The sequence below is a fragment of the Protopterus annectens genome, chromosome 5.part1, assembly GCF_019279795.1.
Source record: "Protopterus annectens isolate FY-2018-M chromosome 5.part1, PAN1.0, whole genome shotgun sequence".
NCBI classification, from domain to species: domain Eukaryota; kingdom Metazoa; phylum Chordata; order Ceratodontiformes; family Protopteridae; genus Protopterus; species Protopterus annectens.
In genome coordinates this window covers 524,945,389-524,964,639 of record NC_056736.1, presented here as the reverse complement: position 1 = coordinate 524,964,639, position 19,251 = coordinate 524,945,389, and the positions used below count along the sequence as shown (strand labels likewise).

General features: G+C 40.6%; 1 protein-coding gene across 1 annotated transcript in view; it reads left to right on the top strand.

The window, feature by feature from the left end:
• Positions 1 to 19,251, top strand: part of SPICE1 (spindle and centriole associated protein 1) — a 1,080,118-nt gene that overhangs the window by 396,230 nt on the left and 664,637 nt on the right. The window contains exon 7 of the mRNA XM_044072827.1: positions 17,020 to 17,178. Within this exon, the coding sequence (XP_043928762.1) occupies positions 17,020 to 17,178 (159 nt within the window). The remainder of the gene's footprint in view (positions 1 to 17,019; positions 17,179 to 19,251) is intronic.

Here is a 19,251-nt window from a genome sequence, read left to right as displayed (position 1 = left end):
AAAGAGATTCCTGACACCTGAACTCCTCGTACTGAGTTATGAGACCAAGAAAGATTCTTTACTGCAGAAGCATTTAACATGGATCTAGTAGTTCCAGTATCTATTAAGAAAGGGACATTACTATCTTGGATTTTAAGGTTTACAAATGGTCCTTTCTGTTGTTAGGGTATAAAAGGAAAGAGCTCTGATTCCTGTTCAAGGGTGTTCTATTGATCTTGTTCTAGTGATCTTGTTCACAGGTTCATAGATTAGTACTAAGCTAACTTCCCTTACGAGCCATTTTAAGCCTAGCCAATTATCCCTTGTGAGACTCAAACCCTGCACCTTGTATTTGTAAGGCAAACACCTTAACCATTAATTGCCAGGTTGGTGGTTGCCTAGGATTATTCCATGTAGGAGGATGTTGCCTCACATTTTGGTGGATATTCTGCTGATCTTGTGAAATCAGCTGGTTATCGAATGTAAAACAAATAGCAAAAAGTATAGGAGCAAACCAAGGCTGAACCAGTCCATCCACATATACGATACAGTAGTTGCAGCAACACAAATGTTCTGTAAAATTATAAGTCCACACAGTGAAATTCGATAAAATCACAGGATTTATTTTGAACAAACAGGTAAGCGCTTTCACCCTTCTGGGCTTCCTCAGACCTTTGATCATTCTCACTAAAAAGACTCCCTATATATAACAATCAATATAATGACATCACTTCCTGCATTAATTAATTTAGAAATAAACACAAGAAATGCTAAAAATATTAAAATATATGTTTAAAAACACATATAAATCAGGGAACACCTTTAAAAAATTAAGTCACACAACATACACAAATATATATTATTATTATAATAAAATTCATAATATGGTACATTACCTAACTACAAGCCTTCTATTACTAAGAATGGGTTTAATCGGAATTTTATCATTGAGACCAGGTTTACAGTCTGCTCTTAATTTAATAATCCAATTCAACTCCATCCTTTCTGTATAATTACGTATATCCCCACCTCTAATGCTAGGACTGTTTACTTGCAGTACCTGAAATCTAAAAGAATGTTGACTGGATGTTTCTAAGACATGTTTAGATTGAGCACTACGTATAGAATGTATACGTGTATTGTAGAAATGCTCTCTAATTCTCTCCTGTAACTTCCTGTCCGTTTTACACCTAGCCAAATATAATAACGTGTTGTGTTGCACTTAGCATGTATATGAAGCCTAAAACATTAGGAGGTGGAAGGATGTATAAGGTATGGGTTATTATCCAAAAACCCACAAAAACTGCAATTATTGCATGGCAAGGTTCCTGGGGTAAGATGGTCTACAGCACTCCTTGTTAGCTCCTTAGGATAACAGAGCAGCCTTTGCAAGTTCATTCTGTTCCTAAATATAAACTGAGGTGTCTCTCCTACTATCTCCTTAATCTGAGGATCCACTAACAGAATTCCCCAATTTCTAGTAAATATTTCTTTTATTTTATTAATACCCTGTGTATAACTTATAGATAATTTCACTGTCGGATTAGTGAGAGCATTTACAGTGGTGGTGTCTCTATCAAAGGTTTGACCAGAGAAATAAGGACGAGCTATATTGTCCCTTAAATTATATGTCCAATCAAAATTTGTAACCATCTCGTCTGTATCATAAGATCTCTGCACTAACCTATCCCTTAAATCAGATAGCTCATAAATATAACCATCGTCAGTGGGATTCATTCTTGATGCACGTATAGCTTGTCCCCTTATTATATTTCTAAAAATTTAATTAGAGTGCATACTCTTTTCTATGTAAAAAGAGTGTTTTTATAACAATTCTTCCTATATACACCCGTATTCAGGAGTCCATTAGGTAGTCTTTCAATATATACATCTAGAAACGCAATCAAGTAATTTGAGTGATCCATGGTAAACTTTAAAAATATGATAAACTATTAATCTCCTCAAAAAAATCTCTTAGTTCATCATCTGTCCCTGTCCATAAAAGGAATATGTCATCCACAAAATGAGTGTAGACAATGACATGTTCTTTAAAGCTATACAGTGTGAACAGTTTATCTTTTTCCCAGTCCACTATTACTAGGTTGGCGTAGCTATTGGCACACGATGTGCCCATAGCCATGCCATCCTTCTGGATATATACTATTCCATTAAACAAAAAAATATTATTTTCCATAATAACTTCTAAAAAAGCACAAATTAAATCAATTTGTGTAAGAGTATACTCAGTATTATCTTTTAAACATTTGGAAATACATAAACCCTCTTGATTCGGAATCAATAATGACTGAACATCTAGTGTGACTAACTTATAATATAAGTCACATGATAATGTAGACACCTTATCATAAAGGGCTAACAAAAACGGTTTTGTATCCCTTAAAACATGTGGAAATTCCTCAACTAGCGGTCTTAAGTGTTTTTCTAAATATAAAGATAACTGCTCAGTGGCCAACCTCTCCCTACCACAATAGGTCTCATGGGGGGATCCAGAGGATTCTTATGGACCTTGGGTAGTCCTTGAATCACTGGAATCAAAGGATTGGTAACATATAAAAAATGGAATAACTCTGTTTCTATTATTTTACTAAGGACTAGATCTTCCAACGTTCGGGCAATTCTGTCTATTCGAGCTCTAACTTCTTCCAGTTGTATTACACCATAAAACCTCTGATCACTCAGCATATGGACCATACTCTGTTAGTATTTAGTGGTATCCATAACTACAATGGGTCCCCCCTTATCTGCAGGTCTCATAACAATTGTTCTATCATCCCTGAGCCTATTCATTGCTGTCCTTAATTTTGGAGTTAAGTTACCATACCACTTTTTCTGTCTATTATCATGGTCTAACTTGTGTAGGTAGTCTTCAACCATTTTTGCAAAAGCATCTAAACGTGGATGCATAGCTGGTATATATGTACTCGGTTTCTTAAATACCAGCTTCCCTGTAGGCTGAGTGTGATGTCCAAAGTCTAACTTAAGTTGTATGTTACGACTGAATAGCTTGGTGTCTATAACTGAGTCAGTAAGATTACTCTTACCCGATGGAATAAAGGAGAGGACTTTATTAAGAACTTCAACTTCATCCACATCTAGAGTCTTGCTCGAAAGATTCCAGACTAATGTCTCGGAATCCTTTCCCACATTTTCTTTATTGTGGGTGCTGTGTAATCTCTCTCTGAGGCCTTGTGTTTCTGCCTGCCTCTGCTCATGGATCTGTTTCTCCCGCCTATGTGTGCTTCGTTCTTCGGGAAAGGGGTATAGCCACTGGCTACATTCATTTTACCCGATAAGGGTTCCTTCTTCTGACCGAAGGATTCTGTTTAGAGTTAGAGGGGATACTAACACTACTCGATGTTTCACTCAGGTGTTGTGGCATAAATTCATTAGTCACATAATCAACAGTGCTAGCCCTTGTCTCTATATGCAGGTCAGAAGTACTAGGTTCCAAACTTTCTGTTAATCCGGAAACATTAGTTCTTACATCACCACCTAAAAGATGATTCTGTTCAATGTTACTAGACATATTACTAACATTATCTAGCCTGTTTACACTTGACACTTGCACATTATTATTGCTAACCTGAGAGACATCAACATTATTAAACATTCTTCTATTATTCTGTCCAGTACTTAAATACGCAGAGTTAGATGCTTGTCTCTGCATTCCATGTGATCGAACAAATTCATTCCTGGGCTACGTGAAGACATGGCCATTTTTAAAATCTGTGGTATCATGTTGGATTTTAGAGCGCTTCTGCTCTAGTAACTTTTTTTATACAAAAATACACTGTCAACCAAGTGCTCTGTTAACCTATCTACAACAGTCATTGGAAAGTTCGTTGCAATTGGAACGAACTTTCAATAAGTTGCTGTGCGGTTTTAATTCTATCTTGCAATTCTATTTCCTCAGGTATAAAAAATTCATTAAGAAGTGTCATATATTTTAATACTCACTTCTAAATTAAGTTGCTGCCACTTGTGTAGAAGTTCTGGATATGTAGAACCAGTCGTGGGCATTTTCAGAATTCTCAGTCCCCTGGGTACGATTTTACGTTGAATACAAACTTCAAAGTGTTGTCTTTGAGTTTGCAATCTTTAGTTTTAAAAAGTTATTCTCCAAACACTCAAACTGTTCCATTAAATCATTCAGTGCTTCTGTTGACACTCCAGCCTGTCTTTCAATGTTGGTCGCCTCAAACGTCATCAGTGGGTTGGTCTCATCAGAGACGCATTGTAGGAACCTATTCAGGTCTCCTGCTCGTGACAAACCATTTTCCACTATTTTTTTCCTGTGTTTCTAGTCAACTATTGAAGTTTTAGATTTAACAGTTTTTCCTATCATTCCTGTTTTTCACAAATTAGTGTGTTTACTAAATATTGCACCTGATTAACAAGTTCATGAAGTCCTAAACTTGGCCAAATCAAGCAAACCTTTTTCAGTTGGTCTCATATGGGGGGCAGTAAACATTAACAAAGCAGCTGAGAGACCACTTGCTACTAGACCAATAAGTTATGTATAACCCAAGAAGGCTTCAAAGGTGTCTGTTATGTGCCATAAATAGGATTCAATTGACTCATCTTCTGTCTGAGTGACTGCATTTATTCTGGACTAGTTAGGTGCTGGGGGGAGCATACTGCTGTTAATAGCTTGCAGTAAATGAGAGTTAGCTGCTTGGAAAGCCTCTGCATCTGTATGTTGAGGAATAAGGTCTGGTATATTGGCGTGATCCCAAATGCATTTAATTAAGTTTGGTGGAATGGATGTGTTCATTGCTGCTCTAAGATAGGATTTTGCAGGTGAACATTTCCTTTCAAAATTCTTGCATATTTTGCTGTATTTCTTCTGACTGAGGGGAGAGAATCAAAACTTGTCTGAAACTCTACTGCAGACCAAGGACAAACTATGTTTATAGTAGCAGGAGCCACTTCTTCTCTACCATATGTGGATTTGGGACTTGTCATAAAAGACACAAATGAGTAGTTGGGCATCTATATTATCTCCTTCTTCTCTGTGAATGAAGTAGAGTTATCTTTGAATTTATCAGGACCAAAATAACTGCCCCCATTTATAATAATCGGAAATTGAGTAATATACTTCTAATTGTAATTTTTGCCATCTAGAAAAATGAGAAAGTGCCCCCTTTTTATGTCACTTCAGAATACCGATAAACATTTGGTTTGTCTTTGATGGAAGTGGTAGAAGTTGTCTTAGGTTGGCTAGAGGATGGAGGCCATTGAGGAGGCTGAGTCATTCGGCTAGTGGAGGTGGATGAATCAAAAGATTTCCTTTCCTGAGAATGTGGTGGAACAGTAATTTCTGAGGTGGAGGAAGAATTAGCAGAGTCCTGTTGTTCAAGGGAAGATGGTGGTGCATTATAAGGTCGTGGTGCGGTGGGCAAAACTAAGCAGTTGTCTTCAGACGATTCACCATGGCCAAGTTGTAATTTCTGTAGTTCTGTAAGGGGATGAAATCTATAATCACCTTGTCCCTGACAGTCGGAATGTTGTAGAAAATTAACTGCATATTAGCTTTTGTAATTGTTTTAAGTTTAGTAGTGTTATTTTTTTAAACTACGAACTATTGACTGTCTTTCTCTGTCTTTAGATTCTGTCATGCATTAAAGGCTGACCAGTAGCCTGCAGATTTTTTTTACCTTTCTCCCCAAGTCTTTTTTTGTAAGGTTAGTAAAATGTTTTTATCAAAAGAACCTGCAGGTGGAAAAGTTAGTTTGCCATCATTTTTAGGAAGCTCATGCCATTTATCTAAATAGACAGCTTTCTTTGTTACAATTCTGAAACATGTCTCGCTGGGGAGCCATGCTCTGGTTCTTTTAAAATACCCATATTCGCTCCTATTGTAAAGAAATATTGCATTGTAAAATTCTCGGCTCCCATACTCAACTTAAGACTTACAATGTTAAAAACACCGGTCTTGTACTCATTGTAAAAGAGACTTACAATGTTAAAAAAAAAAAAAACACTCTCATGCCACACTCATTCTACACTGCTCTCACACAAAATCTCACTTACTTCAAGACCTGCCAAGACTGAAAGTTGTAAAAAGAGATGCAGTTGTGAACTGACTCTGCAAAAAATACACAAGACAGAAAACTGTCAGAGGGCCCAGTAGAAGTGATTTTATGCAGAAGCGGCCCAGGGCAGTTTGAAAAATCTGAGTCTTAACAACACCATCTGTTAAGGCTTACAAACTACGAATAAACAAACTCCAGTGCTTGTCGGGTTTAAAATAATTTATTAAATAAAATAAACAATTGTGGGAGAGCATACCTTTTAAATAGTCTCCGCAAATAAAAGAATTCTGAATCTTTAATAGGAAAACTTCAAAAAAAGTAATAAACTTTTATCAGTCGTACCATGGCTAGTCATCCAATAGGAAAAGGCTTGCTAATGCAGTTTATAATACAGTTTTTTACTAAATCTCTAATGAAAATTTGTCACAGTTTATAGATTTATTTTCTTTTTCTTAATTTATAACATTCTGCTGAGTGTCAGAATATTTTTCTTCTACCATCTGATAATATAGCAATAACCCACGCCAGGGTGTGGGTAATGCTGGATTTACCCACGGTTGGTGTGGTTTGGTCACGAGGGCGAAGCTCGAGTGGCCAAACAAAGACAACCATGGGTAAATCCAGCATTACCCACACCCAGAAGTGGGTTATTGCTATTATACAATGACATTATTTAAGAAAAAAAATGCTTACTTTTCTTTAATGGCATTGTATAATGCCTTCTTGCTGCCCTTCCGCAGCTGTCTGGTATTCTGCGGCAGTTCTGATGTACTGCGCATACGTATGCTTACGCAGTACATCAGAGCTGTGGGTGGAAGCAACGGATAAAGCAAGATCTCCATTGCTTTTTACAAAGTGTCTCGCTATGTTAAAGGAGTTTAACATAGCGAGACAGCTTTTAAAAAAGCAACAGAGAAAGGAAGATCTCCGTTACTTTTTCTAAAGCTGTCTAACTATGTTAAACTCCTTTAACATAGCGAGACAGTGTCTAAAAAGCAACGGAGATCTTGCGTTCTCAGTTGCTGTAAAAAAAGACTTATACTAATGGAAAAAGTCCGGGCGACCGGACCTTTTTCCGTTAGTACAAGTCTGATTTACAGCGTGCACGTTTTGGAATATTAATGGGGGGGGGGGGTCGTTGTATAATGTGAAAGAAAGAATGCTGCCTTAATCACAGGGAATAAAATATAACATTGTATGAAATGTTTTCGTCTTATGTGACATAATAGAAAGAATGCTGTCTCTAGCACAAGAAGTAATATGTCTGCATGTATTTTTCCATTCTTCTACTCATGGTGCTGTGACACAGAACCTTCTGAACACACATGCAATTTCATTTTAACCCTTTACAGCTCTTTAATCTGAACAGGGCTGTGATATGACACTGTTAGGATAATGATGGTAATGAACATGAGCAAGATAAGCACTAGAGAGATCAGCAGCCCAGAGTGACCTATCAGTGCAAACCTTGGAGTATAAGAAGAGCTGATGCTTTCAATTTTCAGGAATGTTTTTCTCTTTCAGGGAGTTTATAAATACTGGCAGAACACCCAATACTATAACTGTCAACTTCACAAAACATTCAGACATTTATATTTTCTAGGATTCTGGTGGCCTCAACTCCCCAGACTGCATAAATGGATACAGAGGCTCACTTAACCGTCTCTGACTGTGTGGGTCCCTCACAAAAGCTGCTACTGGTTGGGGAAAATTGAGGAGAAAAAAATGTATTAATTTTCTGATTATGTTCTTTAACCTGAACATGGCTGTGATAATGATCATGTAGGATAAAGCCGATAATGGCCTCTGCTCTCAGCTACACCCATTCTAAAACCAGCCCTGCTTAGATATGTCTATACAGAGAGCTGCTGTATGTTATGTGTGTGTGTGGGGGGGGGGGGGGTGCTAAAGATTATGTGATTATTACTTCTTTAATTTTTATCACAGTCAAACCTTAGAGGTGTGCACAGGAGGTCATTATAGCGTATGTCTGGCCTGAGGACAGTGTGGTCATAGTTTGTTTTACTTTTCTGACAGACCTCAGAGGTGTACAAAGAAGGTTACTATATCTTCTGTATGGGCAGTGTACTGTCCAGGAGCAACAAAGTAGAATACATTATTATAATCGTTATTTTTTTCACTTTCTTCACAATCATACATCAGGAATGTATACTGGTGGCCGCCGGTGGGGGCTATGGGTGAGGATGCATGCTATGTATATCAGCAGTCACCTGAAATACATGATCTCTGCTTTCATCCCAATCTAACACCAGTGAGATGCATAGGCAGTGGCTGCCTTTTTTCCCTTTTAGGGGTGGGTTAGGGAGGTGGGCAGTATTCCGGAAGAGACCTGTGTATCCTGACAACAATTGGCTTATTAGTTTATTGTGAGCTACTATTTCAGCAACTTAACATTTAGTCTTTGCCACAACTTAATAGCTTCCTTGAAAGTCAAAAAATAAGACTGAAATTCTTTTCTTACTCATGATTTTTGTTTAGGCCACCACTGGAATAAAACGTTTGGGAAAGTACTCTAAAATGTACCCCAAAGTATCTATAACCATATGGCTTCTTGGACAATAGCTTGTTTGCATTATTTGCTAAATGGTTATTACTGCGATATCTTGGTTCGGAAGGGAGTGTTGAAAGGATGCAAGGGAAATTTAACCTGAGCAGCAGTACTGAATTTCTTTAGTCATAATTTCTGTTTCAGCCGTCATTGGATGAAAAGGTTGTGTAAAAAGAAAAAAAAAGAAAAATGCACTTTAGAGTATATAGAAGGTTATGGTGTCTTGAAAAAACTGAAGAATAAGGCAAAATGTGAGGAAAAAAAGTAACATGCATGGTATAGGGAGCCCAAGATGGGGGGTGGGGGGGCAGAGGGGAGGACTTGAGGGTGTGTGTGTGGGGGGGGGGTGCTGAAACAATAGGCCTAGGGTGAGATTTCACCCAAGTACAGACCTGTGGATACATTTGTAATGCATCATTGTTGCAACTAAATTCCAGTAATTGTAAATGTCCCTTTGTGAGATGGGCCAATGTAGTGTTGTACATTGACCTGTTGTAGTGTAAAAGCATTGTAGCTACAAGTCTGTCTGTGCGTACTACTACTAAAAGTTTGCAGCATGAACTAAAAGGTTACTTAGGACTGGTGGCAGTGACATGGTGATACTTACACTGGAGCAGCCTAGGAGGCCCCCAACTTGACATTTGCTGGGGGGCCCCCCAAAATGCTAACACCATCCCTGACTGTAATTATACATAATTATACATTTGTGTTAGCAAGAATTTAGTTTACAGTTGTTGAGTGAGAAAAGAGTGAGTAGTAGATTTTGCTCCATAGGAAAATGGAACAATGTAATGTATGGGATATGTTACCTACAGTAATGAGATGTAGATGAAAAAAATGTGGATGTCAAGGATAGATGTCAGTTTCTAAGGTTAATAACTGCATTACACAAGGGAATTGGATCCCACACTAAAACTTCTGCAGTCAGTGTTGATGTGTTTGGGGTGAAAACACCTGTTGCATGCATTGTTCAGTTCTTGTGCTATTTTGTTGTAGGAGCACATCCATTGATCTTCCCCAAGGCCATTTCATGTTTTGCTCCTCTTAACAGCCCCCCCTGTCCCAGTAACCACTGGAGCATTTCATATATTTGACCCCCTGACATCCTGTACAGGATGGTCAAACCAACAACAGCACCTCTTTCCTATCTCCCCGATACTGGGGCTGATTAATCAGTTTTGGATTGATGGTGGTGCAGTCAGGGTTAGAACTTGTACATCAACAGAGCTGTCAGCCACAGCCATGCTACTTGTTTTTCTGAACACCTTCTTATTAATTGACTAAGTTCTTATCAATCTATGAGATAACGCGGTCATAACATTTCACCAGGTTTGATTAGCGCAGTCTCTTCAGGAAGAAGCCATGCTAGTGATAATCTGCAGGTACCAACCAAACCGCCTTGACGTCTACCTCTTAGAATTTTTTCCATGTTGTTGCCTGGTATCACTGTAAGGCAAATTTGCTGTAGTTACCTGAAGTCTTCCTCATCCCTTTCTTGTCCATCCCTGATGTTCTTCGTGTTTCACTGTTGCAGTCATTACATTTGGGTTATCTGCTTGCAGGTAGCCCTCAGTCGGCGTGATTAACAAAGTCTTGGGTCCTGTGTCGGTTGCTGTCCCTTCTTCCATGACATCAGGTTGTCAGGGGTATAAAACATGCAGCCAATGCCATTACATCAGTCTTTCTTGCCATGCGGTGCCTGAAGCAGAAGCAGTTCGCAAGTGACAGCCGGCCGACTCCTGAAATTTTTTTTTTCGAGTTTCAGAACCGAAGTCTTCAACTAAAGCTAAGTACCCGGTTGGGGAAACTTTTTCTTGCTCCTTACCGATGTCAGTAAAAGTTAATAATTGCATTACTTGTGGAAAACAAATACCTCATAAAGATTTTCATTCGTACTGTATTCCTTGCCTAGGCCCTGACCACAACGTACCTTGCTGTCGGTTTTGTGCTTTATTTAATCAGAGCACTATCTGTCATCTGTATATTTTTGCCTCAAAATATTTCAGTTCTTGGTTTAATTATCCAGAAATGTTGTCGGTTAGCCATCTGACTCCCGGGATTTCGAAAAAATGCAAAGATAAAGGCAGAGACAGCCGCCAAGGTCCAAAACTGCCGACGACACTTCTCCTAAGCCAGTCGCCAGTTCACCGGTACTCATTGAGGTGCTTTCGCAGCACCTGATACCCGCTACTTCTGATTTGCAGGCCTCTACTAACACCCATTCGGAGTCCGGTATGCCACGAGATGCTTCAACTATGGAACCCGCGGATGTCTCTACCTTGGATGGGTCTGGAGCCGCTGTGCAGTCACCGGCTTCTGAGGGTGTATTCAGGCCTACGAACTTGCATATTAAACCAACGCTTCCTTCTTTACTTAGGCCTAAATCTCAATCCATGCCTAAAAAACAGATGATAAGAATGGCTGAAGATCTAATAACTCTAATCAGGGGTAGCCAACCCCCCCCCCCCTTCTAAGAGGCCTAGGACTGAAGTTGATTATGAATTTTCTGATCAGGATTCTGTTTTTTTCTGATTCTTTTGATTATCTGGATTTTCCCTTATCTACTTATGAAGATTCTGATGCAGAGGACTTCATTCCCTCTGCTTCCCCTCCTGAGGATTTTTCTTTTGGGGAAACCTTACATACTCTAAGGGAGCATTTCCACTGGGAAAGCCAGGATTTTTCTGATTCAAAAAAGAGGCTTAAGGATTTCCTTCTCCTACCTCAGCATAGGCCTTTAGCTATTCCTCCTGTACGAGACATTGTTGAAGATGCTTTTTCGGAATCTAGTTTGGCCCCCGATTCCCTACCTCTTGCTCCCAGAAAACCTGACAGATACTACAGGGTCCCCGAGTTCCACAAGTTCCTTTTTAGAAATCCTATTGCAGATCCAGAGACTATTTCACAGGGACCCAAGGGCATTAAGGCTTCTATTGTTAAAAATCCTACCCCTTCTGATAGAGACTCCAGGGCGCTGGATAGATGGGGTAAGAATGTTTACACTTCTGCAGCCTGGGCCATTAGGGCTTTAAACTGCCAGTTGCATATGTTAAAGTATCAGCAACATGTTATTGAACTTCTTAAACAGAAAATTATGTTGATTCCTGACTGTGTGGAAAATAAAGAATTACAGGATTTTAATGCATTCTGCTGAACAAGTTGGAAAACATACTTTGCAATGTGGCTTTGATTCATTAGAGGCCTCTTGCAGGGCTGCTGTTACTGGGTCTGTGCTCAGAAGGCATACTTGGCTTAAGGAGGAATCTTTGCCTGATCATGTTAGAGCTAAATTGTTGGATGCTCCTTTAAATTAGGACTGCTTGTTTGTAAACAAGGCTGAGGAAATTCTTAAAAAGATGGAAGATAAAGCTAAATCTATGCAAACTATTAAAGATGTTTTACAAGTTCAGCCTCCTAGATTTAGTAGGCACTGGCCCTCTAAGAACTGGTCCTTTCCAGCCCCCTTCCAGGTCTTCTCAAGCCAAACCCAGACACAGCAAAAACCCCAGGTTTCAGTCCCAGGGGACATACACAACTAAGCAATGGGGAGCCTCCACTACCAAATCAGGGAATAATAAGACTCCCCCCTATGGTAAACTGTCTCAATGACTTCCTTTTAAAATTTCAAAGCACTAATCAACTGACTGCCCCTTTGGGGGGGAAAGATTGCTCTTCATGCAAAGAATTGGGAACTCATTATCCAGGACAAATAGGTTTTAAATATAGTGTCCCAGGGATACAGATTTTACTTCCACACATTGCCATCACCAAGCGGGTGGCCGGACTTACCCCCAAATCAGTGGGCAGAGGCCCAAAAACAAGTACTTTCTCTCTTAAGCATGGGAGCTATTCAACTGGTACCAGAAGAGGAAAAGGGACAAAGTTTCTACTCAAGACTTTTCCTGATACCCAGAAAAGACCATTCATGGCATCCTATCCTAGTCCTGTCTACTCTAAACACCTTTTAGAAGATTCCAAAATTCAAGATGCTGACTCTTCACCAATTACTTCCTATGCTAGGCAAAGATGCCTGGTTGGCAACACTAGATTTAAAAGAAGCATGCCTGCTCATCCCAATCAGGGAATCTTGCAGAAGTTATCTACGCTTCAAAGCAGGCTACACACACTATCAGTTCTCTGCACTGCCCTTTGGCTTATCTACTGGGCCCAGGGTATTCACAAAATGCCTAGCTCCAGTTATTGCATTTTGCAGGCAAAGAAATATTCAGATATACCCATACCTGGATGATTGCCTAATTCAGGCAGAAAGCCAGGACATACTTTTGAATCATCCGGCCTTTGTACAAAGGGTTCTAACTTGTCTGGGATACACCATAAACGAAAATAAATCACACCTGGTACCCTGTCAACAAATTATATTCCTGGGAGCAAGCTAGAATACAAGTTCCCAGATGGCTTACCTCACGCCAGAGAAACAAATTAATTTGGCAAACTACTTCAAACAAGTGGCCACAAAACCCTGCTATATCTGCAAGACAAATACTGCAAGCCTTGGGGATCATGGCCTCCTGCATTCTTCTAATTCCATATGGAAGACTGCATATGAGGAAACTATAGTGGTATCTAAAGAGCCTATGGTGTCAACATTCTCAGGATCTAGAAACAATGATTCCTATCCTACCTTGCCTATGCCTAGAGTTCCTTTGGTGGGCAGAGGCCTGCCACCAAAACAAGGGACCACCTTTCACGCCACCCCCTGTCGCCCAAACCCAAACAACAGATGCATCAGACTATGCATGGGAGGGCTCACCTGGCAGGGAAGTGCATTCAGGGCAAATGGAACCCAAGTCAAATGCACCTGCATATCAATCAAAAAGAAATGTTAGCTGTACAGAATTCTCTGACATCCTTCAAGGACCACATTCTTCCAGGACAACTAATGGTAAAGATGGACGACACCACTGTTATGCGGTACATAAACAAGCAGATGGACAACACCACTGTTATGCGGTACATAAACAAGCAGGGGGCTACACATTCTTACCCCCTCTGCAGACTAGCCATGGCATTGTGGAACACAGCCTTTGAGCTACCAAGTGCACCTACAAGCTCAATTCCTGCCAGGAAAATTAAATACACTGGCAGACGGACTAAGCAGAAACCTCATGGACCCACACGAGTGGAAACTGGAACCAAGGATTTTCAACATGTTGACAAGCAAATGGGGGAGCCCAGATATAGACATGGTTGCCTCTCCCCAGAACTACCAATTGGACAAATTTTGCACAAGGACTCCCCACAAATAAGCATGAAAAGTGGATGCTCTGTCCTTCAGCTGGAAAAACCTATCAGTCCATGCCTTCCCCCCTCTGCCTCTGCTCTCCAAAGTATTACTAAAAATCAAACAGGACAATCCAAGGATGATTTTGATTGCTCCAGACTGGCCGTGCCAACACTGGTACCCCCTCCTGTGCAGTGCGTCACGGTTATCCCCATGGCACCTGCCTCAGACTCCTTCCCTGTTGTCTCAGCAGGAGAACCAGATTCTGCACCCTCAGCTTCTAACACTGAACCTTGCAGCCTGGCTAATTACATAATCTCTCCTTTACCATCCCTCAGTAAACCTGTGATGGATGTCATGTTAGTGGCAAAGGAGGCCTAGTACTAGAAAATCTTATGCTGAAAAATGGAAAAGATTCTGTGCCTGGAACCAGTCTCAAGGGATGAGCACAGCAGTGCCCAATTTACCTCAGATTTTACAATACTTAACTGAGATGCTTCACAAGGACCTGTCTTTTTCCTTCATTAAAATCCACGCCTCAGCCATTTCAGCTCATTATAACACAGAACCTCCCCTCTTCTCTCATCCACTGCTCAAGCAGTTCCACAGAGGGGAAGGCTATTTCAAAGCAAACCATTTATAAATGGATAAGCCATCGCATTCATTTCTGCTATAAGCACCATGGATAACCTATCCTCCAGGAGATCAGACCTCACTCCACCAGGGCTGCATCTGCCTCTATAGCCTTTCTCAGAGGCGTCCCTACCAGGAACATCCTAGAAGCTGCTACCTGGAGTTCTGTACATACTTTCACCAAGCATTATCATTTGCCAATTTTCTCTAAATCCAGAGCTGGCTTTCCCACTGCAGTCTTGCAGCGCCTTATAGCTGGCCCTAATGCTATCTAAATTCCTTCTCCCAACCATAGCTTTGGGAATCTACCCAAATGTAATGACTACAACAGTGAAACACGAAGAACATAGTACAGTTGTATACACTTACCATAAATGTAGATGTTCGAGTGTATTCACTGTTGCAGTCCTGGTTACCCTCCCTCCAGCCCCCTAACTTCTTTTGGCTATACCTCTACTTTCCTTTACTATGCTTAAAAGCCTTTTTGTTGTATTTGCTTGTTTGTTGGAGGTATATCATTGTACTTTTATATTTAATTGCTTTCCATTAGGGGGGCACCTGACATCTGGGGCAAGAAAAACTGATGTAATGGCGTCTGCTGCATGTTTTATACCCCTGACGACCTGATGTCATGGAAGAAGGGACAGCAACCGACGCAGGACCCAAGACTTTGTTAATCAGGCCGACTGAGGGCTACCTGCAAGCAGATAACCCAAATGTAATGACTGCAACAGTGAGTACACTCGAACATCTACATTTGTGGTAAGTGTACACAACTGTACTTTACTATAGTCTTCCTTCATTTATTTTAGAATCTCGCTGCTTTCCGGGGCTAGGTTGTATAACTTACCTAGTGTTTCCCTCCACTCTCCTTCACTACATATAGTAATAATTAATCATGTCTTTGAGCTTTGATCTCTGCTGTGTGAATGCTAATATGAAAAAACTGCTTTGCTATCTCTTCTTGCTTTTCTTCATTCCCTTTCTTGCGGGTTTCTGGCCTATGCATCTAAAGACCTGCTATCTCCCTTTCAACTTCCACTTTGGTTTGTCTACTTCTTGCCACTTCATATGCTTGTTTTACTGTGCTGTTCTGTCTCATTTACATTTTCTTTTCCTCTGGTACTCTTTGTGCACTTTCCTTTTATGTTCTCTCTCTTTAAAATTTCTTTCCTTATGCACACCTGCCTCCCGCCCCACTCCTATCTTATGATTTGTTCATGGTTCGTCTACTACTCCAGTTTATTTCCATCCTTCTGGCTTGCTACCCAGTAGACTGATTATTCTTATGAAGTGTACCCCATTCACCGGTTTTATACCTTTCTGTTTGTTCACTGTCCATTCTTTTTGTTCTGTTGGTTATATACTGTGTTTGCTACTTTGTCACTACTATCCCATAGTTCTGCATCTCAGTATCTTTACTGCTCACATCTGTACTGACATTGTATAGGTGTTTCTTTTTATTGGGATCTGCCCTCTTTCTCCAGGTTTACCTCTGTCAGTGTAGCCACTATAACATTTTCTAGTGAATGGGATAACTATTATAATTTCTCTCATAAGAATCCCTTTCCTCCTCTTCATAACTTTGTTGTAAATCCAGCAGCCTAAAAACTAGTGGTATCGGCAAGAGTTTACCCCTTTCAGCTTTCAGGCTATTATTCCCATCATGTTCTTCCTCTGCCCTTTAGATCATGTCAGCTATCTGTATGAACGTATTATTTCCCTAACCTACAGTCACCCCACACCCTCTCCTTCTCAACCAGTTATTTCCAATCCCAGTATCATCGTACTGTACTCTGTATAGGGAGTTGCTTGCACCTTCATTGTTTTTGCTGTCTGTACCTGCCATTTGCATGACTGCATGTAGAACTGTCATAATCCTTAGTAGTATTACACAACATCTTCCTCCTTGCCCTCTTCATTTTGTCCCTCGCCTCTGGCCACTTCTCTCATATGGTGCTAATGTCAACTTTTAGCTCATCTTGTGAAAAGCCCTAGAAGCAGCCCCCTGATGCTTGAATGTCTGTTAGTGGAAGAGAGACTTGTAGAGGCTGAACAGTGTTCAGGGATGGCAGTGCAGGGGTGTGTGTGTGTGTGTGTGGGGGGTTTACAGAAGCACACACCTGTTTATCTCAACATGAAAGTATAGCCAACATACATACGTACACATTTATCTTGTATAATGTGTGCATGTATAGATATAACTATATAGTGATAGAGAGCGTCACAAAAACACACACCGGGCATTCTTCTGTATTTTATATCAAACTTATTAATTTTTCTATTGTTGAAGATTTACTAGGATAGTTCAACTGGGTCAACAAAACCAAACCCCCTTTCAGTGGAGGCTTGAGGAGAAAAACATGCATCAATATGAAAAGTGTTAAAATCTTGACAATACCACCCTCCAGTTATTACTTACAGTGGTAAAATAAACCACTTAAATGTGTACATGAGTAAAGTGCAGCAGACAATACCAGATGTATAAATATTCATGCAGTTTATAGATATGAAGTTCCTTTTTTCTGTTTGCTAACTAGGAGTATTGAATGCTACTGCAGCAGTCCAGAGAGTGAAATCCAGGCTAGAGACTGAAGGTGAAAGTCAGACTGTGAACGGAATTTCTGCAGAAGTGACACATGTGATTGGTCAAGTGCTTAATCCTGAAGTCCAGAAACCAAGAAAGAGCTGCAGAAAAGGTTTGCCTTCCCATTCATCTCAGCTGAATTCACATTTTCAATAGGAACTTTTGCTTTGTATTTACTGCCTCTTTCAGTGCACTGCATATTCAAGTTATTTGGCATGTTGTGATGGGGTGTGTTATGATAAGACCATCACTGATAATGAGTTACTGGAGCACAGTATGAACCAAGAGCTTCATCCACACAAAGGCACTTTTGTAACTAACCATTGAGAGTACATTACTGCATTAAAAAATTAGGTGTTTTTCAGTAAATCTTGTATATCATTTTAAAAAAAAATAATTTAATTTGTACAATTTTAAATGCATTTATTTCAGCTGGACTGCTGTACTTGGGTAATAACCCAGCTGAAAAATGCTTTTGAAAATTTAGTAGAGCAGGATTTTTGAACTTGCTCATGTTTCTTTTGTTTTTCTCATTTGTGCCCCCCACCGTCAGTCAATAAATAGTCCACTCCTGGACAGTCAGCCGATTTGCTGTACATCACTGGAGTGAAGATTGACAAGGAGGGGTCATCGTTCAGCTGGCCAGTAGTGGTGCTGTTCTTTGTGTTTCACTGTTGCAGTCATCACATTTGGGTTATCTGCCTGCAGGTAGCCCTCGGCCAGCCTGAATACCAGAGTCTTCGGATTTCTGCATCGGATGCTGTCGCTTTTTCCATTGTGTCAGGTCGTCAGGGGTATAAAACATGCAGCCGATGCCATTACCCCAGTCTTTCTTGCCGTGCGGTGCCCGAAGCAGAAGCAGTTCGCACGTGCTGGTTGGCAGTCTCCTGAAATTTTCGTTTTCGAGTTCCAGACCTGAAGTCTTCAAAAAGATGAGTACCCCATTGGAGATCCTTTTTTCGTGTTCTAACCGATGTCAGAAAAAAATTAACAATTGTCTTGCCTGTGGAAAGCAAATACCTCACAGAGATTTTCATTCTTACTACGTCACCTGTTTAGGCCCAGACCGCGACATCCCTCACTGTCAGTTTTGTGCCTTGTTCAACACCGTACTATTCATCATCGGGCTATTTTTGTAGCTAAATACTTTCATTCCTGACTACCGATCTTCCGAAAAAACGTAAGGATAAAGACAGAGACAGACCGCATAAGTCCAAAACTGCTGACTACACTTCCATTAAGCTAGTCGCCAGTCCGCTGGTACTCAGGCGCTTTCGCAGCCCCTGATACCCACTACTACAGATTTACAGGCCTCTACTGAGACCCATTCGGAGTCTGCTATGCCGTGAGATGCTTCTTCAACTATGGAACCTGCGGATGTCTCTACCTTGGATGGGTCCAGAGCCACTGTGCAGGCACCGGCTTCTGAGGGTGTATTCAGGCCTACAGATTTTCATATTAAACCGACGACTTCATTTCAAGCTAAGAATACCAAATTCCTCAGGCCTAAAACTCGCATTACACCTAAAAAAACGCCGACCAAACCACATTCTCAGGGCCGTATGCCTCAAAAACAAATGATTAGAATGGCTGAAGACCTTATTACCTTTATTAGGTGAAGCCAGCCTTCCCCCTCTAAGAGACTTAGAACTGATTTTCTTTCTGATTCTTCTAACCAGGAATCTGATATCTCTGTTCTTTCTGACTACCAGGATTTACCCTTATCTACTTATGAGGATTCTGATGCAGAGGATTCCATTCCCTCTGCTTCTCCTCCAGAAGATTTTTCTTTTGGTGAAACCTTGCATACCCTTAGGGAGCATTTCAGCTGGGAAAGCCAGGACTACTCTGAGTCAAAAAGAGACTTGGGGAATTCTTACTCCTGCCTCAAAACAGGCCTCTAGCTATCCCTCCTGTTATGGAGATTGCAGATAATGTTTTCTGGGAATCCAGCCTTACCCCAGACACTTTGCCTCCAGCTCCCAGGAAACCTGACAGGTTCTACAGAGTACCTGTTTCTCACAAATTCCTCTTCAAGAATCCTACTGTGGATCCAGAGACCATTTCCCAAGGGCCAAAAGGCATTAAGGCTACTACTGCCAAAAATCCTACCCCCTTCTGATAGGGACTCTAGAGCTTTAGACAGATGAGGTAAGAAGGTATGCACCTCTGTTACTTTGACCAT